Source organism: Bombus pyrosoma, linkage group LG9 (assembly GCF_014825855.1).
Source record: "Bombus pyrosoma isolate SC7728 linkage group LG9, ASM1482585v1, whole genome shotgun sequence".
Classification (NCBI taxonomy): Eukaryota; Metazoa; Arthropoda; class Insecta; order Hymenoptera; family Apidae; genus Bombus; species Bombus pyrosoma.
Genome location: NC_057778.1, coordinates 9,707,988 through 9,731,202, shown reverse-complemented (window position 1 = coordinate 9,731,202; position 23,215 = coordinate 9,707,988). Strand labels below are relative to the sequence as shown.

General features: G+C 35.0%; 3 protein-coding genes and 1 long non-coding RNA gene across 6 annotated transcripts in view; 1 reads left to right on the top strand and 3 right to left on the bottom strand.

Annotated features, from left to right (window-relative positions):
• The window catches only part of LOC122570817, a 188,620-nt gene extending 181,401 nt beyond the window's left edge, over positions 1-7,219 (bottom strand). Inside the window, exon 1 of the long non-coding RNA XR_006317903.1 lies at positions 7,112-7,219. This is a non-coding gene — a long non-coding RNA (uncharacterized LOC122570817). The remainder of the gene's footprint in view (positions 1-7,111) is intronic.
• Positions 7,220-7,269: 50 nt separating this feature from the next.
• On the top strand, positions 7,270-9,046 carry LOC122570815 (protein lin-52 homolog). 2 transcript variants are annotated; one of them, XM_043733672.1, is made up of 7 exons: positions 7,270-7,404; positions 7,839-7,977; positions 8,116-8,193; positions 8,268-8,345; positions 8,434-8,526; positions 8,604-8,763; positions 8,851-9,046. In XM_043733672.1, exons 3-6 carry the CDS (start codon positions 8,154-8,156, stop codon positions 8,735-8,737), a joined length of 345 nt encoding a protein of 114 aa, XP_043589607.1. In that variant the 5' UTR covers positions 7,270-7,404; positions 7,839-7,977; positions 8,116-8,153; the 3' UTR covers positions 8,738-8,763; positions 8,851-9,046. The 2 variants fall into 2 exon arrangements, with proteins under 2 accessions (XP_043589607.1, XP_043589606.1); XM_043733671.1 differs by having other exon boundaries at positions 8,428-8,526.
• On the bottom strand, positions 8,815-10,506 carry LOC122570810 (venom protease-like). Its single transcript, XM_043733663.1, has 7 exons — positions 10,192-10,506; positions 9,890-10,098; positions 9,697-9,802; positions 9,478-9,638; positions 9,289-9,387; positions 9,040-9,212; positions 8,815-8,940 (listed from the first exon to the last, which is right to left on the bottom strand). The coding sequence occupies exons 1-7, from the start codon at positions 10,386-10,388 to the stop codon at positions 8,836-8,838; spliced, it is 1,050 nt and encodes a 349-aa protein (XP_043589598.1). The 5' UTR covers positions 10,389-10,506; the 3' UTR covers positions 8,815-8,835.
• A 150-nt stretch (positions 10,507-10,656) lies between these two features.
• LOC122570808 (PI-PLC X domain-containing protein 1-like) lies at positions 10,657-14,024 on the bottom strand. 2 transcript variants are annotated; one of them, XM_043733662.1, is made up of 8 exons: positions 13,997-14,024; positions 13,287-13,395; positions 12,837-12,982; positions 12,524-12,772; positions 12,141-12,343; positions 11,847-12,054; positions 11,433-11,697; positions 10,657-11,333 (listed from the first exon to the last, which is right to left on the bottom strand). In XM_043733662.1, exons 3-8 carry the CDS (start codon positions 12,931-12,933, stop codon positions 11,087-11,089), a joined length of 1,269 nt encoding a protein of 422 aa, XP_043589597.1. In that variant the 5' UTR covers positions 12,934-12,982; positions 13,287-13,395; positions 13,997-14,024; the 3' UTR covers positions 10,657-11,086. The 2 variants fall into 2 exon arrangements, with proteins under 2 accessions (XP_043589597.1, XP_043589596.1); XM_043733661.1 differs by lacking the exon at positions 13,997-14,024 and having other exon boundaries at positions 12,837-12,936; positions 13,287-13,532.
• Between the last annotated feature and the right edge of the window lie 9,191 nt (positions 14,025-23,215).

Here is a 23,215-nt window from a genome sequence, read left to right as displayed (position 1 = left end):
CAATCTATGCACATATATTTATATTAAATATATGTATTAAATAATTAAGCGACTTATGATGCATTTAGTATTTTACCCTTTTACCGTAGTACAATAAAAATATAAAAAATTTCGCAAATATTTTGACCTTTTATTTATTCGTAAAATTTAATACTTCGATAAATCCCAAACATCACCAGTCAGGAATAAACCCCGGGTTGCAATCAACGTGTCTACCATCAATGTCATAAAACATTCACCATAAAAGTCCACGGTAGGCCCAATACTGTACGTAGGAAGGTCACGGGCGAAGAACACGATAAGTCACATTTCTCGTCTTTTACAGAAGAGCAATTTTAAAATTCAGCATATCCTCGGCCACTTCTACGTCAACAAATACTTTTCATTTGATTTTGGCTTTAAACGAAATGGGATATGCTTTTGGGATATGCTTTTGTCGCCTCCTTGAAATAACGCAAACACAAGCGTCTTTTCTCGTTTGCCATACATTAGCTTTGGCAAATCCATGTTAGGATATCGGGCAAACTAACGTTTCTTCGGTATAAATAGGCTAATATTTTGTTGTATGGAATGTCTGGCTGAATCCACTAATGGTATAGAAAATATATTAGGTTGTCCGAAAAGTTTCTTTCGTTTGATAAGGTGATAATAGATGAACAACAATTTCTGTTTTGTATTATCTTGTTGAATTAGGTACGGTCCATTTCCTTCTATTTCTATTATTATGTTCGTGCATAATTCAATAAACTATTATAAAATAAAAAACATCGTGCGTCTATTATTTGCTTATAAAGCGAAAGAGACTCTTCGCACAATCTAATACGATACTATTTAAAATACTCAAGATCATCTTAACACGCAGAAGGATATAAGACATTCGAAAATAAAATTGCATCAATTCGAGTAATCCCTCGAAATTCGATATGGTTCATTTGACAGGTTCGATAAAACCAATAGATAAAACGATCTATCTTACATAGTCCTTATCTGTATATTTTTATATCACACTCATTTTGCGGAATTTGGTGTTTTCAAATTTCCCATAAATACGTAAAAATCCCTCGTCTATTTGCCATCTATCTTCGAAACACTCGCATCTCTGAGTTATACTCCCCTTTTCCAGCTATTTCACGTTAAAGTACTATCTTTCAACCATCGAATGACAGAAAAGTCAGCTGATCGATAAAAATAGACTCGTCGTAACTGTGTCACGCGACCGTCGTACAATTCGTACGTCATGACATTTCTATCGCGAAACAGCTCCAAGATCGAAGGGTTAATTAAAGAAGGCTCGTTGGAACCGCAAAGATCGGTCAACAGCCGTCATACTTGGACAAGGGGGATGGGTACACGGGGTCCGGGACGAACGACAACCGTGAACCGTAGGCAAAAAGGAATCAGAGCGAGTGAAACGGAACGCAATCGAGTCTTTGTTGCGCTTTTACCTGGAAGCCGACTAGGCCCGCCACTGTCTGCCCGTGTTTGTCCCGCGCAAACTTTGTTTTTACAAATAGAACCACATGTTCCTCCGTTCACCCTCTACCCATTCTCTTTCGCCCCCTCCTTCACCCTTTCACCCAGCCCTCAGCTTTCCGTGTGTCTCTTTCTTTCTTTCTTTCTTCCCTCCCCCTGCCTCCTCCTCCTCTTTCTCCTCCTCTTCCCTCTTTCCTCTGCTCGTTCCAGTCATTCTCTGTCTCTCGCGTTCGTTCTCTCTTGCATCCCCGTCTTCGCGCCGCCGCCCCTCTTGCGCACACACGCGACAGGTGGTAAAGTATAACAAAAAGGCAAGTTCATTCAAACGGTTTGCGTTGGATTCGCTTTGCACCTCGGAATTTCTTTGGAAAGCCGCACACCCCCGTCAAATATTAGCCCGCGACTGACTTTTGTGACTCATGGATTCGTGTTGATAGACCAACTCGAGCACGCTCTTTCCACTGATCTTTTCGAGGCTGTTTCAGTTGCCAGGGGATGATCGGTTGCAGCTGGATCAAACAGCGATTGTTTCGGCGGCGAAAGGGTTAGATTTGGGTAATTTAGCGGTTTCAGTGGCGCGGTGTTTCGTAGAGGTTCGCCTCTACGATCGGGCTCAGTGGTTTTCGTGTGTTGCGTGCGTGTGCGAGGTTTCGTCCAACGACATTTTTACGACTTTCATTTATTTGTCGACTCTCTCATTCCACCGTAATGTCGTTGTTATCGATGAATTGATTTTTCAGATCATTTCGAGTACCGTTTGGCAACAATGTGATAAAATAACGTAGAATTCGGAATAGTCGATTTAGAATACAACGCGATCGGTTGTATCTTGGATACGAAAAATACGTATTTTTAATAATCGACGCTGTATCGGTTCCGTTTAAAATCCAATTTCTAGTGGAATGATACAAGCACAAGGCAATTGTGCATTATTTCGTCTAATTCTTTGATCTTTTCCGCCAACTCTTTTAAACCTTTCCACCAAGAAAAATTTCGAGACGCAGAAGATCGAGCTCATGTCTCCGGCCACACGACGAGCATCGACTAGAAGACAGTAAATTAATATTTATGAGCGACGTACGCGCGTTTCTGCGTACAACTTGTTCAATGAGTGCCAATTGTCAACGGTGTTCACTTAAATTGCTCATCGAATATTCATGTCAAAGTTGCTGTTGGAATGCGACTCTGGATGACACCTAAATACGAAAAGGAAAAAAAAGAAAAAGAAAAATTGCGGAGAAATATAAAAATCCTTGCACAGTGACGCTATTTACGAAATCAATACTCTAACGCATATCGAACAGGAAATTTGTGAAATATATCGAGAGAGGGAATTCATTTCGATGATTCGAACGCTCCTTTCTCGACCCCGTAGAAATCCTATCCTATTCAACAATTATTTTTACCTTTAAAATACTCAGTTTTTTCGACTTGAAATAAAATCCACTTTCACACTGGCCACTCAACGCTACCAAATTATTACTTTTGTTTCTATTTAGTTTTGATCCTCGGTGAATTCGAATTATTATTGTTACCCTTAGCAATTTGAAGCGAAATCCAAAGGACATAAAAGTTCCACCACAAACGTGTAATTCTATTCTATACATTCGACTCTTTCTATCAAAGTGTTCGACGCTGACCACTTTCCACGGAGAAAATCGATTGAAATTGTGAAGGAACGACGCAATTCCAAGAACACCAGCTTCTTCTTTCTCGTCTTTTTATATTCTTTCATTTGAGACAGAGAGGTTAGTGAATTCGGCCGGACCACGAGAGTTCCTGTACCATGTGTAGAGAAGGTAGAAGATGTATACTAATTGAAGGGCCGGTTAGAAGCAAGACAGTAGCGAGTCTCTCGATTAACACCTCTTGCGGACCACACACAGTCTCAGTTTAAAGAATTTCCAGTCCTATTTTTATTTATCGACACACGCTCGAATCTGCACGCCGTGTAATAACGACGTGACTTTCAACAGGATCGTTGTTCATTATTATTCTCACTACCAAGATCCTAACACTGAAGAGATCGCCCGGACGCCAGTAGCAGAAAATAATTACGGAATTATACAATTGGCGACAGAAATATATTTTCATACAGATAGATACTCCTAATCTGCTTAAAACAAAAATTGAAAAACAAAATTTGAAGATCGTATTAGGTTGTCCGAAAAGTGTCTTTCCTTTACAGACCCGTCTTTTGAAACCTAATCTGTCGAACGTTGTGATCTGTATTTTGATAGAATAAAATGGATCATACGTAATTCGATAGAATAATATAAAACGAAAAATATTGTGCATCCATTATTTCCTTATTATAAAACGAAAAAACTTTTCGGACCACCTAATAGAAATTTGTTTCTAGTAATACTACGAAGGATAGAATTACAAAATTCGACGTTAATTTCAACGAAGCTTTATCGTAAGTCATCGAAGAATTGAAGTTGGCGAATGAGGGATAACAGGCGGACTTAAGGAACGAGAAGAATTTTGAAAATATGTTCGGTCAGACAGAGCCTACCGTGGTAAGAGTGCAGAAATGCTTAGCGAAAACATCAACAGCAAAAAGAGTATAGCAGGAGGGGGTGAAAGGAGGGAGGAGAAAAAAAGCGACTACTTTCGGAAGTTCATGAAAGTTCGTTTACACAACTCTTTCCCGTACTGTGATGCATTATGCTCTCGAGACGGACTGACCTGAAATCTTCGGCCTCTACTGCTCTTCACGAAGGAACAGCATCACGACTCGTCATTCCGCTGCGCTTTCTACGGATTTATCTGATATACTATGTGTCCCGCGCGTATAAAATAAACGTCCAACTACCAAATGACTTTTTGATTTTTCCAACCAATGATACTCTTCGATTTAGCTGAGAATTCTTCCATTTGATTTAAATATAAAGATACCAAGGTTCCAGTTGCTTCGTTCCTAGTCACTTTGAGTATCTTGTTTAGGTCGACGCTTGAAATGCCTGTTGATTCTTGTCAGTATTTATTGCAATAATTCCTGCAACAAAATGTTCTATGTAGACTTTAGTCTCAACATTTGCAAGTCCTATCCAATAACGAAGATTAACGTTAACGTGTTACTTTTTTAAATTTGATAACACTTTGTAGCGTAAGATGAATTCACAACAATTTTCATCCTTTTCAATTGAAACTAAAATTAACATTTCACGAAATAAATCTCTCGAGTACCCAGAAATATAAACCAACGGACTAATTTGATCCATTTTAAAAGGAAGTCTGAAGAAGAAAAGCTTCGGACACTGGTACTTGGAAATTACAGAATTACCAGAAATTCTAACCGGGCAGAATCATCGTCAAATTCACTGCACTTGACCAATTCGATAGTTTAGAATCTAAATAACGAAAAATTGCCATTTCCTTGCAAATTAATTTAAATTTTAATAAATTCTACCCTGCCAATGTTACATAAAACGAGCCTTCGATCAAAACAGATAAGAAGACTAAAGAAAAGTGCAATTCTCTGGGAATTTCAATCAGTGAAAATCATCGTTCATCAAATTCATTATATTCAACTGTATGTTTAGGTATTCCAAAGCAAAAAAGACTTGAAACCCGGCATTGGGAAACCGAATCGTCACTGGATCCATCGAGCATGCACGATGCATATTATTCGACTGCTAGAAAAAGCTGGTTCTCATACCTGGTGTCATATTCTACCCGGTATGCTGTCCAAGCGACTACTCGGTCCGATGGAGTACTTGGTCCGCGCGCGACTCCTAAGGGTACTCGAGGCCGCGTCGAGAGAGACCTCTCTACATGGGTGGTCCATTCTCCTTACGCATGCATTATATAAGTTCAGTAAAGTTCACACTAAGGATACACGGGGCCCCTGTGTCCAGCAGCCATCCAATGGAATTCGATAATTATATCCTAAACCGTTCTCTCACGCGTCCCTTCCTAAGGTGAAGAACTTCTTAGGAAGTCTACGAACGCTAGCTGCACCTAGGCGACCTCTTCTTTTTCAAATTTTCTTTGATATTTAAAATTTGGACACGAAAAAGAGAGAGAGAGAGAGAGAGAAATAACATTGATAACATTTCTATGTGTGATGTAATACAATATTCAATAATTGATATTCGTTTCGTGATTCGGCATTTTTGTAATGATTATAAATTTCAGTTTGGTGGTATTCGAATATAGGAGTTGATACTGAAGTTGGAATTGAAATTAAGCGAATATTTTGAGCTTTGCGTTTTATGTGTAAGGGGCTGAGAGCCCTAAACATCTAAACACACTAACAGCAACGTCTAACAACACTACTAGCTTCAACCCTAATTCAACGTTAACCTAAAACACCTGCAACAGCGTTTAGAATTTTTATTCTGCAAATTATTTTTATATAAATTATTCTTTGAAACCATAGAGAAGTATGTCAGACCCAAAAGAATCAAAGAAGAGCGATCCTGCAGCAATACTCGCAAAGAATTGCGTCGTCAAGAATGATGTATAATTCAATTTTCGAATATGCAAATAGCAAAGTGTAAGGGACGTAAGGAATTTATCTAAAGGGCGGACAAAAGGGCAACGAGGTCGATTCATCATATAGTGTCCTACGGTGTTTCCGAACTCGTGATATAACTTACGAGATGTGGAATGCCGAGAGGTAGAGAAACGTGGCCTGTATTCTGTAGATAAGAACGGACCCTATATCTCGGTTACGTCGTCGTCTCCACCCTTCCGCATCATCAGATTCCTTCCGGTCCCAATTACGTTTCATATGGTTGCGTGGTCACGAGAGGATTATCGTCCCTTCTCAAGTAACGAGAGTATGTACCAAGAAAGATGGAATGTATGTACTCTCGTACAGATCTTGAACAGATCATTTCTGATGGAAATTTATAGTATTGATAACTTTTTCTGGATAAATTCCAGTATCTGAACTAAACAGCAGATATAGTTTTGGCTATTATAATTTATAGGCATTTGAAATACAGCGATTCCTGATAGTATTTAAATACATATCATAGAGAATTTTTTGCATATTATGTATATGTGAAACATTTTGAAATGCTATTATGGATATTATAGTTATAACTGTGTGAAATAACTTTCTTGTTTGAAAAGACTTTTCTATGAAGTAGTGTTATTAGATAATTTGATGGAATTTGAATAAAAATTTATAAATATTAAGTTACCGATCGATAAAAATTATTATTTGTAACACTTGTTGTTTAACGTAAACGTTTTCATTGCATCTTCTTTTCGTATCATTAATTATTGTAACAATAAGTTTTATATATAAATATACATATTTTATCGTTTCGAAACGTATGACGTACTGGATGTGATCTCTCGCGGCAAGATTAGGTACCTGCCTAGCAATCGACATTCCTGTCGATAATAAATCTTTAAATTATCTTTTTATATATTTCATAAAAAATATAATAATCGTTTTACTTTCAATTGATATTAATTGGATATTGATTCAATTGATATTAAAGGGAAATTTTAACGTTTCGTAGCTTTGAAATTTATTTCGATACGTTAAAATGGCGAAATTATACAATTTCAGAAGCAACGAAACCTATTTCATCATTTATGTAACGATAACAACTTATAAGACAAATATTATAACAAAATAATAAAAAATATATTGAAAGAACGTCTTACTTACATTTTACAGTATTCGGCTTCGAAGTTATTCTTGATTATCACAATTTTTCACGGAGAATTTGCACTATGCACTTTTCACAAAACTACTGTTCGTACTTTCGAGAATCGAAATAGATAACTCGTTACGTACATTCGATATATCGCATTCTCGCATATGAACAAAAATATACTTTCGATATAATCGCTTGTAGATATAAAAGTGAACAGTATATTAAAAAACATAGTGAGAAGGATATTATGTCATTTGCTGCGAAAACTACTTTTGCATTATGTTGTGCAACGACAGCATGGATGGTAGGTTATGTGCATTATCAACAAGAAGCTGAAAGGTAATTCAAAGTATTCTTACATTGTTAGGTTATGCGCAGGCAACGTATTCTATGTAAAAATTACCATCGTGTAACATGGACTCACCGTTAAACATTAACAGCAAATATACTACACAATACAAAATACAAATATTTTTATTTCCTTTTTACGTGTGTTGTGACGATAAATAGAGCATAAAATATGTTTCTTCAAATGTCTTTTTAAAGTCAACATTTCAAACTATAGTTCAAATAAAAAGTTACCGAATTATTTAAAGTTAATAACGTCGATCATTGAATCATAAATGTAAATTAATTTGATTAAAGTGTTCGATCCATGTTACACGATAAAATTGTATTTCGCGGCACGTTAGTCTCTGGAATAATATTTTCTAATGTATATTTCCATAACTTTTACAGACGACAGCTTCGACTAGGTGTAGAACGCGATATTGAACGTCAAGAACGCAACAAATTGAGAAAAACGCTGCAAGAAACGCAATTGGCGGAGCCATTAGAAGCGGCAAAACAGGGATCAATTCTTCAAACTATATAACGTGTAAATATTGTATAATATATTGTACATACTGTATTTATTTCATAATAATTCTAACGAAAACTGTCTAATTTTCATATTTCTTGTATTCATTACATTCCTACGTCTGTGTAAATATTTGCTTTTTCACTTTCGTTTCAGATATTAAATTTGAATGAAGGTTAGGTAACACGGATCCAATGAACATAATGACTACAGAAGATCCAACGGACCAGTCAGGTATATATATTTAACATACCCTTAAATAAAGTAACAATAAATTTCTTAAATCTTCACATATTTTTCATTTATAGACCTAATTTGCGTAGAAGAAAGCCTTATGAGTTTAGAGAAACTAGATAGAGCATCGCCTGACCTATGGCCTGAGCAAAGTAAGTATATTCTATACAATTTTATAGCTTACTCTGAACAAAAATTACAATATATATATATATATATTAACAATTAATGAAGTTCCAGGTGTAAATGAATTCGTAGCACAAAATTCACCTCAAACAGAACCGTCATCTTGGGCTGCTGGTCTCACGCCTGATGACATAAATCAATTACATCGTAAGTTTGCATCCAAAAACACAACTTCATACAAAATATCTTTTATTATGCTGAAAATATGATGACTTTTATTTTAGAACTCGGAAATTTATCAATGGGTGGTTTAATATCTGAAGTGAAAAAGTTACATGATATGGCATATCAATTGGGATTGGAAGAGGCGAAGGAGATGACCCGTGGAAAATACTTGAACATTTTCAAGCATAAATAACAGAATTTTGACCAAAGAAATTCTGTGTAAGAAAATGATAATACATGTTTTATTAAAATATACAATATTAAATAAGCTACTAACCTTTTAATGTACAATCAACAATTTTCTAGAATCCATCTTGTATATTTCTGTATATTCACGAAGACTGAGGGGAAGTTGTTGATCATGCTGCAGTCAGAACCGTACGATAAAATGCCTAACTAAAAATGATATAAATATAACTGTAGTTTTATAAATGTATTTCATTGTAAATAATCAAATGCAAAATTTCATGAAATATTAAATATATAAAATTTTACCAAAAAATATGTATCGCCATATTTAAATAAAAGGGGACTTCCATTGTATCCTGAACATGGCTCTTCATCCCCTATTGTGCACAATTCGACAGTTGATCCTTGGTTATAATAATTCATGCATTCTTCGGTTGACACAATCCTCATTTTCAGCAATTGTTGCTTACAAGTGTTCACTTCGATAAAATTTCAATATTTCTAACTTCCTTACAAATACACTCTGTTTAATTGAGTTGTACGTAATCTTTTTACCTTTCTGGCTTGCCAGCTTACCCCATCCGACAAGAATAGGATTCATTCCTACATTTACATATCCATCTCTTGGTAAGAGACACACAGGTTGCGCCGTTACTAATTATTTAATATTGGAATAAAGGTAAAAATCTTACATTCATCGATATATCTTTCATATAAAGAATCGAAGAATCTTTTAATAATTACCCGTATATTGTATTGATTCTTTTAAACGTAACATCGCTATATTATTCGCAAAAGTATCAGATCGATAGTTGGGATGTTTTATCACGTACGATATATTAATTTTCTGTGTATTGCAATCAGGATCAGTATCAGTATTAAACTCACCAACAAGCACAGAATCCCTATTAAAATATCGAAAAATCTGTTCGACGTTTTACCTTAAAAGACGAGAGTACTCACAATTGATAAATACTAGACTTTGCAAGTGCGCAACTGGCAGTAGTTAATATCGTACGCTGATTCAAAATTACACCGTTACAAGGATACTTTATTTGACCTGTGTTACCTATGACAAAATTGTGAAAGATCAATTACCCATTATTAATTAATAAATATACTGTTTGTATAAATAAATATCTCATTTCTGACTTACTTTTAAATCCAATTCTAGCAACAAAAGGGTACATTCCTATAGAGTTAACATCACCATGAACGAAGCTCCTGCCACATTCTGGAATTAGATTCGATCTCGTAAAAGATGTACCATCCTTTTGAGTAAAAAATGAGTTCACCATATTGCTATCGACGTCGCAGCACACTTTCGGTTTTATGCTCTCGTAGCCACAAATCGCTTGTCGAAATCTACGTTAATTTTTAAAATAAAAGCTTAAATCATTTCTCTCGTTAATTCGTTTATATATAAATTTCCTATAAAGCAGCGTTACACCGATTTACCTGTGAATCGGCAGTAGATTGTGATTCATTAAATTCAAAATAGCGGGACAATTCTCGACAAATGTACACCTTTTATCGTTCGGACAATTAATCAAATTAATCGAATACATTTCGCTGAAAACGTGTTGTGTCTGATCGGTGACACTTAATGTACAGATAGAATAAAGAAGAACAATAAAAACTGACGAAAGGAACATCTTTTCTTTGATCAACCGGCGCCGTTTGAAACATATTTCAGACTGTCCTGTTTGGCAAATCCCATTTCGTAACAAGCAATGTGACACAGATTTTATTACGTTCAAAGCATTATTCGTTCTTCCGGCGGAAGTCTCATTGTCATGCAGAAAACGGTGCACAAATGCTTGTGCAGAAAGTTTCTAAAGCGATGCTGTTAAACATACACACGCACACGCCTGCACACACTAACATTTTTAACATTATATAACTCGGAAAATACGATTTCTATTCTATCTGAGAACCTTATTCGAAAGTATATTTTATTGCTCGGATAACATTTACAAATATGTTTATATTCTGGATGAGTATTGCTTAATTGGGATGAATTTAATACGTTCGCTACCAGCACGTGCACGTGCGACGCTTAAAATTAATTTACATTTAATTACAAGTTGCCAGATAAATGAAATTCGTATAACCGACGTGCCTGATTAAAACAAAAATAAATCTCAGAGTTGTTATTTATAAAAAAAATATCGTTAAATATCGTAGAAAAGCACGGGAAATAAAATACGATCGGCGATGGACATTTTGTGCTCCAATCCACTATGATAGCGAACGTATTAAAGAAAAATTTTGTCTGATCCTGCATAATACTTTCCAAACAGTATTGTACAAGCCAGGATTAACGATTGAATTAAAGTTATACAAAGAATGGCTAATATCTACAATGTAAATGACGATTCTCATTAGACTCAATGGCAATTTCGACGATATCTGTGCTTCTTAAAAAATCCACTGCTACGATATTGGCGGAGTATTGCCAAACGGTGCTATACCAATTAGTTACATTTAAATTAACTTTGTGCGCCATATCTCGTAGACTTGTCAATCTATTGAAAAGAATATACGTAAGATCCGCCGTCATTTCTGCCATAGCCGATCGAGGTCTTGTTGCGTTATCTCTATAATCAAATCGTTGCCAAGTTAATTTTCTGTTAATATCGTTTGTAATATGTAAAACAGATCCATTGCATTTTAGTTTTATTTTCTAGATAGTTTACCTATCACTGGTCTCAATTATATCCAAATATTGGAACAATTGCTCGGTGCTTTGAACGTTTCCCCATTGGTGCAACACGTAAGGCCACATGCTAGAGCGACTGTTCACGATTCTCATGTTTTCATAACCGATTATCAATCGTTTTCCAGAAGACCAGATCTCGTTCAACGTGGTACCCCATCCATAATTATTGGGCAAGTAATAATCCCGAAATTCATCTTCCAGATACGTGACCAATGCGTGGTGATCTGATATGTTATTGAAACCTGTGAATTTACCGCAAACAGGTGATTAGAATGAAAAATAAAATTATTCTTCGTCACGATGGATCAATGGGAAATTCATGGACATTTAAATGCAACTAGACTAAATAAGATTATCGTTTATAACAGTAGATTAGAATTGAACGCATTACCAACAGGAAATTCACGGATATCTATTATCACGATTTCTTCGGTATTGTCGAGGAACTCTTTCACTTGGTCTATAACAGTTTTTAACGAGACTGATCGATAAAACGGTCCGTGATTGGTCCACCAAATCTCGTCGGTCTCGCTATAACGTCCCACTCTGATGTCTAGGTACCGTACACCGTGTATTAATTGCCCGAGGATATCTAAATCCTACGAATTTGTTACTTTATTCTGCTGATAACCACGTTGAGGATACTGCAAATTTCAATTCTCCATCTGCCGTATTACATTTATACCTGAGTCACAGCGAAGTCTGAAATGATGCTTGCACTGTCGTCATTCTCATTGTACGACGCGGAATCGTGAGTTCCAGGCAGAAATATCTGTTTCATTTTTAAAGGACCCAGAATGTCTTTCCTTTCTTTCATCCAGGTCGGCTGAGTTCCCAGACACTTTGTATCTTTTATTACTTTATCTGCCCACCATCTTACACTGTACCCTGAAAAAAAATACCGCCAGAATTAGAGCGAGACCTTTTTCCAGGTACAGAATAATTCAAGTTAATTTATAATTATAGAAAAATATGAGAAACGAATTACAGACGAATGATAGAAATTTCTGATTAAACGGCGATCCGTTTGTGAGATCAGGTTGATTAAAAAATTCTATGCCCACTAACTTGTACACGTTTTCACGAAAGAAAGGTTCGAGCTAGGTATGAATTCAGCTAGTACTCCGGTTTTCTCGACACCACTGAGACCATTCGGAACAACGGTGTAAATTTCACGTCGATCTCCTGAAGAGCTTTCCTCGAATAGCGAGATTTTGTCTCCGGGCTCGATATTAACGTTATTCCAGTAAATCTCTATCTCTCGAATCTTTGATCTCGAAATTATCGGCGAAACGAGTAAACCAATCCGGGATTGCCCTAAGTAATCGGAACAGTTAAGCTTTAAAGAACAGTTTCGAAGTTATAAAAGATATATACTTACAATCTTCCACGGATGAATTGCAAACTCTGGCAAACGATGCGTCGTTAATTATCGCCAATAAGAGAACGAATAATATTCTTGTCGTATACTGCGCCATTACCTTTTTGTAATTGCAGAAAGTTGATACTACAGTGATAGCCGTAGTTCTTTGTTTCGTTTAAAAATAATTATTGAGAATTGATCGAACTTGTGTTAATCTTAGGAAATATTGTTGGGGAAATTATTCAAAACTGTTTACTTACGACTGGATCGCAGATTTTTATGCATTTAAAAGACGCATAAAATAGACGTAATATGTACAAAACTACTTTAAGTATTCAAAATAGAATATATTCGTTATAATATTTAGTAAGTGAAAAATATGCTCTAGAAATATGAATTACCACACATACACATAATCTATTGATGATAAAAAGTAACTGTTAGTAATCTGTTTGCTGCGATACGTACCTAGAAAAATTCGTCTTTAAAACTGAATTGGTAGAACGAGCGTTGCACGTGACACAGACCGTGGTCGGCAGACACGAACTGATTCCTGATGAGTACGCGTCATTTAAATCTGATCAAATATTATTGGGCCCTTTCGTTACACGACAATTATAACTGCGACGCATTAGAAATACAAAACTAAACACGCGGTCTTATCTAATCTAAACGCAAAACATTAATTGACTCTTTACGTAAAATGCCAAAGTTTATGATAAAATATTAGAATCTTACTGTGCCTTTCTACGTTTCTTTTCTATTAGAATAAAGTCTATTTAATTTAAAGATCGTTTGAACGAATTACCATTCGGTCAATTAGGTACGCGATAATTGGAAGTAGAACGAAGAAGAAATAGGCGGACGAGCTGGAAAGAAGACGAAGAACAGACGAAGAAGAACGCGTGGTACTATGATCTTTAAACGATGCAATGTGATTTTGCAACGAATCCTTCGTTCTTTTTCAATGAATGCGTCGACTACGTCTACCGATATTTTCGATTGCATTGTCTGTATAAGAAAATTAATGAAATTTATATTGAAATAACAATGCAACTTTGTATCGTATATTTCTTAGATATGTTATAATATTTTTGATAAAGAAAAAAGAATGATAAGGAAAACTCTCTCACCTACCAGTTTAAGACCCGCTGCTTGTACAAAGACGTCAATCTTACCTTTCGTAATAATATTTTGCTCGTAGTGTTGTTTCCTAAGAGGTAATTACGTCGAGCGTAACTGCATGAGAAACGACCTTCGCTTTTAGGTCACTAAAGCGTTGTTTTAGCTTGATTCAGACGCGAGAAGAATTTTAGTTGTCATTTGCTTTAGAGAATTGTTCTAAAAGATTCTTAATATCCTGATATTAGCGTTGAAAATGTGTGAATCATAGCGTTAAATATAATATTCTCTAGTATTGAAAACGAGAAGATACAGATATTATAATCTTTCTGTATCATTCGATCGATATTGATATTCTACAAGCTTTATTATCGAAGAAGGCCGGTCAAAATGTTAAACTCGTAATATTTCAATATGTATGGCTGTGATGAGGATAGTACATGTGATAACACAGGCGGATTAAATAATTCGGTGGTAATATTTATCTATCGTCGTTCATTTGAGTTCTCGTGTATTGAGTTCTCGGTATACACCAGTTTGTATCAACCGTCGATAAATCTACGCAAGTCGATAATATCACAGATAGGATATTTACACTGACTAATTTTAACTGGATTCTTTATTAATCTTTGTGATGTAATTCAAGCTCTATAATTATTAAAAATAATTTAATACAATGCTATATTAAATTTTTTTAATAATTAAGTTGATTTTTTTTTTAATGATATGCAATTGACTTCGTTGGAAACAATTCGAACTACCTTCGAACGATTATTGTTAGAAACGCGGTTCGCGATCGAAGCTTGTAGTAGTGTCTTCGTCGATTGCAATTTTCAATATACCTTTCAAAATTTGCGTTAAATATTTCAATCGTTCCATAAATTTTGTTACTGTCCTTCCCTTGATGCATTTGTGGTTGCATCTTGTATTAAACTCTAAAAGTAACGTGATATATTTCTACGATTCTGCGAGATATCAATGCTTGTCAAATCGCGGACGAAGTCTAGTCAACGATCAAGTAAAAAGGAAAATTTCAGGAAAAAAATTTTATGGTAACGAATGTATTAAAAATATTTTTCTATTTATACCAATTATCGATAATTTCGAGGACAAAAGTACGTTGCATTTATACGTAATTTTTGGTGTAACACAAGTTTATGACGTCCAGTATAGACTTCAAATTATTCACGATCAAGGTTATTCATCAAATGGTAAGTGACCGTTTTGAAATTTATAACATTTAAAGATAATAAAGTTGAGTAAATGGAAGAGTACTTATATAAAGTTATGAAATAGCGATAAGAATCTATCTGAATGAAATACATTAAGATATTTAATCGATTTTAATGGTTATCTTCCATGTTCGTTCGTAGAACAAAGGCGGGAAATTTGAAGATTCTATTTGCCTGAATGCCACTTGCAACTTTATTTCTCATTAAATTTAGCCATTAACGTATGACATGTAATGACACGATATATCCAAAGTTAAGCAAATAAGGTAAAACTAATGATAGCTTTTATTTGAAATTATTCGTTTAACTATTAAATAATTACTGATTTGAAGTTATATTTAAAATAAATTTGTACGACTTAAAACCGACATTTACTCGACTTTTCTATTTGCTTTTCGCTGTTAACTTTTCACTCTGTCTGCTTAAATTTTGTACTTTTTAATACAAAAAAATTTCAGAAATAGGAAACATAGGGGCAGGATTGTGAATAACGCGTAAGTTCAATTTAAGGACTTTACTCATCCTCCTTTATTACAAAACTGAGAAAAAAGAAAACTTTGCGAGAGTAACAAACTTTTGGCTTATGTGACTAGTTATAATACTCAGCGGCAATACTAAAATTAGTGCAATATAAGTATGTACATTTGTATGATTAGGTGTGGCGGGTCCGGCAAGGGCTATTAACAGGAGATATCGAAGAAATCGAACGAGTTTCAAATTCGAAATGAAAGTATGCAAATAAATTAGTAAAGGGCAGATCGCCGATAAAACTAGAAATTTCACGATCTTGTATGTACGTGATGCATTTTAGGGAATATCATTCGATATATCATACGAAACGTTCGGATTTCTTATACATTCTTATACATTTTTTTTCATCTTAAAACAATTTTATATTAGATTCTCGTACTTTGACCGTAAGAACAATAATAACCGTCTTTCGAACACATATAGCAACAAACGATATAGTGTTTGATTTTTCTGTACCAAATTAGATTCTCAGCCGATACAAATCATGAAAAGAAAGACACTTTTCTAAAAATACATATCGAGTGTCGCAAGTAATCGTGGTGCAGTGTTCTCATGAATCGTATCATAATTATTTCAGAACAATTTTATCTTCGATGTCTCTGGTTCTTTTTTCACACCACCGCCAATTTTTTTCCTCGGATAGAATCTTTTTCTCTTATATAATCGTTAAAACTCGTATCTTACACAGTGTAAAAACATGTTCATTTTACGCGTGCGCGTGCATTATCGTTTTCGCTGTAAGAAAGTTGACAACGACGACATTCGCCGACTCTTTCTTTCCGCGTCGTAAAGTATTCGCGCGTTACTATTTTTCACCTCACAGGCAATCAGACTTATTTCTTTCATTCATCTCGATGCTCGCACGTTCGCTACTTTTTCTTCTTTAACAGGATAAAACGACAACTTAACTTATTTCGGGTTACAGGGGTACGGTTTTCCATCGTTATCGAATATTGCTAGCCCACAAAAATGATTATTATTCGTTATTTCTTTCCTACAACGTTCCTCGTATCCAGAAAACTCATCGTTCAAATGATGTACGCGCGAGAAAATAGTTTTGCGTGATTGATTATCGACGATATGACCGTTACAATTTGACTGGAAGAAAAAGATCAATTTCTAGTAAAATATGAAAAACATTCTTATCATTTTAATTTTACGTCTTTCTCTAAAACGTTATAAATCCTATCTTCTATTAAAACGAGAGGATGATCGAAATATATGTAAAAGTTTGAGCATCGCGACGTGAATTATTTGTTTATAAATTCGGTACAACGATATTATCAAGATTAGAATAATAATTCCAATGTTATTCCCATATATCGGAATGTGATCAGTTTCTATAATAGTTTCCATTCATCGATAATAATTAGTCGATTTGGGCGAGTTCGCAACACAGATAACGGCGTAAAACCGTTTATAAATACTAAACTAATTCGCTATTCAATAGTCTCTGTCTTGGAAGACACGGTATGGCAGGATTTTTTGATTAGGAATAACGTTTCTTATGGAAAGGTTTGGATTTTGGTTTCTCCTCGCGTTCTCCGGCTCATCTCTTCGATATTATCCTCGGAATTTCAATAAATCTTCACCCATTATCCGTCAGTTCTATATAATTTTTCTTCTATCGATCGTTCGATTCTATTTTATTCTTTCCATTGAGAAAATTGCAACACAGTTAGGCGATATCTCATGTCGTAAATATACATTTCCAACAATTCTGACGGATAATGGGTTACGCTGGAATCGCGGAACCTTTCGAAAAACCGAGGGGGAACGTTTGCGAGAATTCACCCATACGGGATAAATAATAAATTATGATTATCTATTAATTAAGGATCAAGCGCCTTCGGGGAAAGCTTTTATCGTTCACGAATAATGTTCAAATGTCATTCGATAAATTTCTAACTCAATTTCGTACAACGTGATTTTTTAAATAAATAAAATTAATTAAAACAATTTCTTTTAAATTAGATTAAAAACAAAAAAGAACGGAAACATTAGACTTCTCGATTTAATTACTCTTCTCATTGTGTTCTATACAATGTGAAAATGTATGAAGCACGAAGTTACTAATGATTTAAAATCTTCCGAATGGATTTCATGAACAATATATATATATATGTATATTCTTTTTTTAAATGCAGTTTAACACGGGCGATCTAGTCAATGTCTCGGACGATTATTGACGATAAATTGGCGGCTGACGTTGTGGCGGATATGTGACAATTCTTACGAATTAACAAAAGTGCTACGAAGTTGAAAACGGGTTGTAGAATTCGTGAGATTCTTCTGCCTGAACACGGCACACGCTTCGACGCGCACTTTCAAACCAAAAGAAAAACAAATTCCTCTTTTTCGCAGAAAACAGAAACATCCCTTGCATTCCATACGAAACTATTTTTGCAACCATCGTTGCTTTCTATTGCTTCGAGAAATGTGTGAACGAAAAAACCGCGCGCGATGAAATCGCAAATATCATGCTGCAGCATAACGATATTTTGCTTTTCACAATGTCGCTCCTATTCCCTATTTAACGAGTAATAAACTCCATAATCCACTAAGCGAGCAAAATAATTCGTTGCTAAAGGAATAGCTTCTTAACTTCTATGTTTAACGATCATAAATAAAAAAAAAAAAAAAACGAATATCGAATAATTAATTAGGAAAAAAAAGCGAACACAAACACCTGTGCTCCGATTGTACACGATCCTTAAAAGGAAAGAAAGAAGAAAAAGACGAAGGAAAGGAAATTACGTATATCGGTATTCTTTAGATCGTTATATCTATAACGTTTTATAGTTTTTATCGTTATACGATATAGTATAGTTCGATGAATTGTTATACACGTATACATGCTGCTTATTATCGATATTATATACTTAAGGTAACAAGGTGTGTATAAAATATAGGACTATGCACCTCGAGTTCTTTTTTCCCCCTTTTTCTTTTCTGTATATAGAGAAAATTGAAGTTTCCTGTTGCTTTTGGTTACGTGTGGTAGATGAGTAGAAGGATCTTAAATATCCGAGCAGTCTGGATAAAAATACGCCGGAAATCGATCGGAAATTAACGTTAACACTTTCCTACGATCGATTGTTTCCATAAGGATAATTGAGGGATTCGATGATGGAAAAACGTGAATTTTATCAAAAAGAAATAAAAGTTAATGAAAAAAGAAGTTTCAGATCAGATATTTATCAGTGTAAATTTTCTTACGTATTTGTAAGGTATCGGTGTTTAAACGTTTATAAGAAACGCTACATAGATAGTATAGTTTCCATAGTACCGTGCATAATACTTTTACTTCTCACAGTCTCTCAATTATCCTTTTTCCTTTTTCCGATTTCTGAGTTCAAGCTGTATTATAATAAGTTTAGTCTTGCAGGCTATTCGCGATCCAGGAATCTTGGATTTCGGATCTTATCTCGTTAAACTTCTCTAAGTTAATTTTTACGTTGTACCTTTTTTTATTGCTCCTAGTACCTTGAGACGATAGAGATTATTTTCTATGGTTTCTTGCTTGTATATTTATATAGTTTGATCGTGCTTAGGCAGTATTCGTTTTACGTAATTTTTTTTATTAGAAATCTATTTGTAAGAAGATGTTTGAAAAGGAACCTAGCGAAACCTGATGAAGGCGTTAGAACGAATAGAACTTAAAAGAAAATTACTTTCACGGTTAAACATAAATCGACTAATCGAGTAACAAGAACGCACGTACAATAATTTATTTTACATTTAACATTTTAACGGATATCAAGAGAATGTGAGAAATTGATCAGAGTTTTTGGATTCGATCCAAACTTGTGATAGTAATAACTAACGATTATGCTCTTAATCTCGAGGAAACCAAAGAACATTCAACGATTTACATCTATAAATAATGTTATTCGACACTCGCAACTGAAGCTTCGTGTCACTATCGTTCATCATTTTTCTCTTCCGATTCCCAGATCACGCTTTTTTCAGAAGAAGTGGCGCTTCAATTTTAGAAAGAAAAAAAAAAAAAGACATCGAGAACGAAGACCGCGAGAATTATGTACAGGCAGTTGCAAAGGTTCTTACGATACTCGTAATTACCGCGAATATTTCTCTATGGAAGGCCAGTCGTTCGAACGAAGGAATATTTGAGGCGCGATATACCTATACAATTTAAAAACTAAATCTTCGGTGTCAGTCCATTGAAATTCTACTAGACGCAGCGCGCATTATCTCTTGTGCGTACATTCGCGCACCCTATACATACTACATGAACGCTTACAACTAGTACCGTAACTAGAACTATCACAAATTCCGAAGTGGCCTGTCGTTTAATTAGTTCCGTTCGGTAAACAACGCCCGAGCACCACGTTCAGAGAAAAAGAGAAACGACCCTATAAAATCGAGTAGCAAAAAGAAAAATACTGAATCAACAAGACCATATACGTTGCTATAGGGTGTGGAAAAGAAAACTAAGGATCCAACGCGTTAATGTTATTAATGAAATTATTTCAACGAAATGTTTTACTCACTGAGAAGAATAGAACACGTCTGACCGGTATAATACTCAAAGAAGGAAAGAAACGATCTGAGAATACGAGTATATGGAACAAAGAGACGAGAAATATTGTACGTATGAAGAAACAACATGGTATCGTTAGTATCAGAAAGAATCGTAGAAAAGCAAGGTGCTTTCTTTTCACTTCGCCGAGTAATATTTCCAAGTATAATTTCTTTCTCTAATTTCGATGCGACATTCGCACGATTGATGAGCGAGTTAACGCTACTGTTCATAAGATCGGATTTGGTGGATTTATAGTACACTTACGAGTATTTTGTCAAAGTATACAATTGCCTATAAAAAAATAAACATTTCTCGTAAAGGAACAAGTTGTATCAAAGATAATTTAGCAAATTATTCGTCCGAATGAATAATACGAGTGAGAAAAATCTTGGAACTTTTCTCCTAAACACCCTGTACATTCAGGAAACAGTCCAGTCGGTGAAATTTAAACGAAAGTCGTCAAAGCAACCAGCACGATTCACGCCCGATGTTGCTTCGCCTCTTTTACGACTGATTTATCGATTTAAAGCGTCGAACGATGGTTCGAAAGTCTTCTGAACCTGGTTCACCGTGGGACACTTCGAGGAAATTCATCCTCACGTTAATTAACCGTCTATAATTACTTAGTATAGGCAACTAAGGTGCTGCACACGCTTCGTAGCGTGTGTGTGTGTGTGTGTCTACGTTTCGGTGCTGCTGACTTTACCGTCGATTACGCTAAATTAGGATATTTGCCTGCGAAACGAATTAAGGGATTTCTTTTACTTGACTGATCGTTCGTCGACAGACTCGACAAGCCAGGCTTGTGCTCACCCTGTTCATAGTTACTAAATCTAGATCCAGAAAATCTATTTATGTACACGAAAACCGATACAGATGCGTATCGCAAACGTAACGCGCGATTGGACCATATATACTCTAACATTCGATAAATTAACGCGAGAAAACACGACACATTGGATTGGCAACTAAGTGATTGCGGATTTTCTCATTAGATGGTATTGACAAAATCCGCAATCATTTAGTTGCCAACCCAATATGTACATCGACAGTTGTATAGGTCGTGTGAAAGCAATCAGTGGCACTGGGCCGCACTGTAAACCTCTAATTACCATTTTTTTTTTTCTTCTTTTCTATTTAGTCTTATTACCTTTCGCTACTTTACTTCGCACCTGATTGTTTTTGCAGTCTATTTCGAAGAATGTGATCTAATATCTGATAGATAGAAAGTGACGTGTGTACTAGATTGAAACGAAAAGGACTCGGATTAATCTATCGAGAAATGGCAGACAATTTACGCTATTTAAATCTAACGCTACCTTAACGACGTAATTATGGAAAGAGCATTCCAAGAATTCGACTAATACGTTTTTCGTCCACGTTCGACAGAATGAAATTTGAAAAAGTTGAAACAAGATTGTTAGATATAAGTGGCGTTGTTAATCGATCTATACGAACTGTCCGGTTCGTATAAATTTCTTGCTCGTGTTCCAATAGAAATATCATACGATTAATCGATAGAAGAATACCGTAGAAATACTTTCCGTATCTTTGAATCGCATAGCAAACATTTACGAAGTATTTATTGTTATAATACAGTTTAATTTACTTTCATTAAAGTCGCGTCCATGTAATTTTTATAAATCTATGCCTAGCGTTTAATAGATCAAAATCGTAGATCCTTCGTTTAATGATTCAACAATTCAATAATAGTGCAGTTAATGACCTATTAAGAAAGTTAGTTCTAGTTACGGCACTGACCACCTGCATCAATGAAAAACTCTTCCCCTCGCGCGTTTCCTTGTGGAAACACGTGCTTCCACGTATCCGGAAATGCACGCGAAACGATTTCCTGCCTTCAGGCACTAGGCGGCAATAATAAATACTTTAATAAAATCGATCACCCACATAGAACGTAGTTCGCTGCTTTTTTTTTCTTTTAGTCTTTTATGCGTTGGCCCGGCATTCGATTTTCGATATTCCCTTTCCCTTTTAATTAATTTTTTAATTTTAGTTCATATACACCCTAGGGGTTCTATATTTTTCTCTTATTCGTTTATTTACTTATTTTCCACAAACGTTAATTCGATACAATTTTCTCCCTCTCTCTCTCTCTTCCTCTTCTAGTTATTCGAAATGTTTATTCTTTTTTATTTACACGATTTTTTAATTTCTACTTATTGCAACGCGTAAAAAATAGTCGTTTATTATTCAAACGCGATGCTCGCGATAAATACACACGATTAATGCCCATTAGAATATTTTGATTTTCGAGAATATTATTATACAGTTTCCAGTCTCTCTTTCTCATTAGCATATTTTAGCGGCAAAATTTAAATTTCGTTTTTACACATTTTTTCCTTTTTTACTTCTTTAATTTCTTCTTCGTCGCTTTTAATATCATTATACTCATTGTCGATATCATGGAACACAATGAAGAAGAGAGAAAGAGAGAAAAAGGCCCTCCCTGAACAATTTAGTAGAATTAGTATGTTAACGATTAATGTTTCAAACAAACGTAGCATCGAAAAATATGCGGTCAAATATGAGAAAATATGGATTCGAGGATCAATAAAATACAGTTTCGATCGTATTGGTCTCTTTTTTTTTTTTATCACCGTAGACAAGCTTAGAATATTCCAATTCATTTTAGAATCTTTAAATTGAAAAATTCATAGTAAATAAAAAATAAAGATCCCCTGGAGATATGAAAAAAATTTTATTTACAATATGAAAAATATTTTTCAATATCATAATACGATCGAAACTTCAAAATCAATTTTTTTGATACACGTCGTTGTTCGTACAAATTCCATTTCATTTGACCAAATATTTTAAGACACCCTGGTATATACAATCCCGCGAATTTAAACATTTATCTTCTACTATTTATTGGTCTATCATTCGTCTAATTATCGAAATTTCAAGGAATATCGAGCCAACATTTCCCCTATATCGTTCTATCC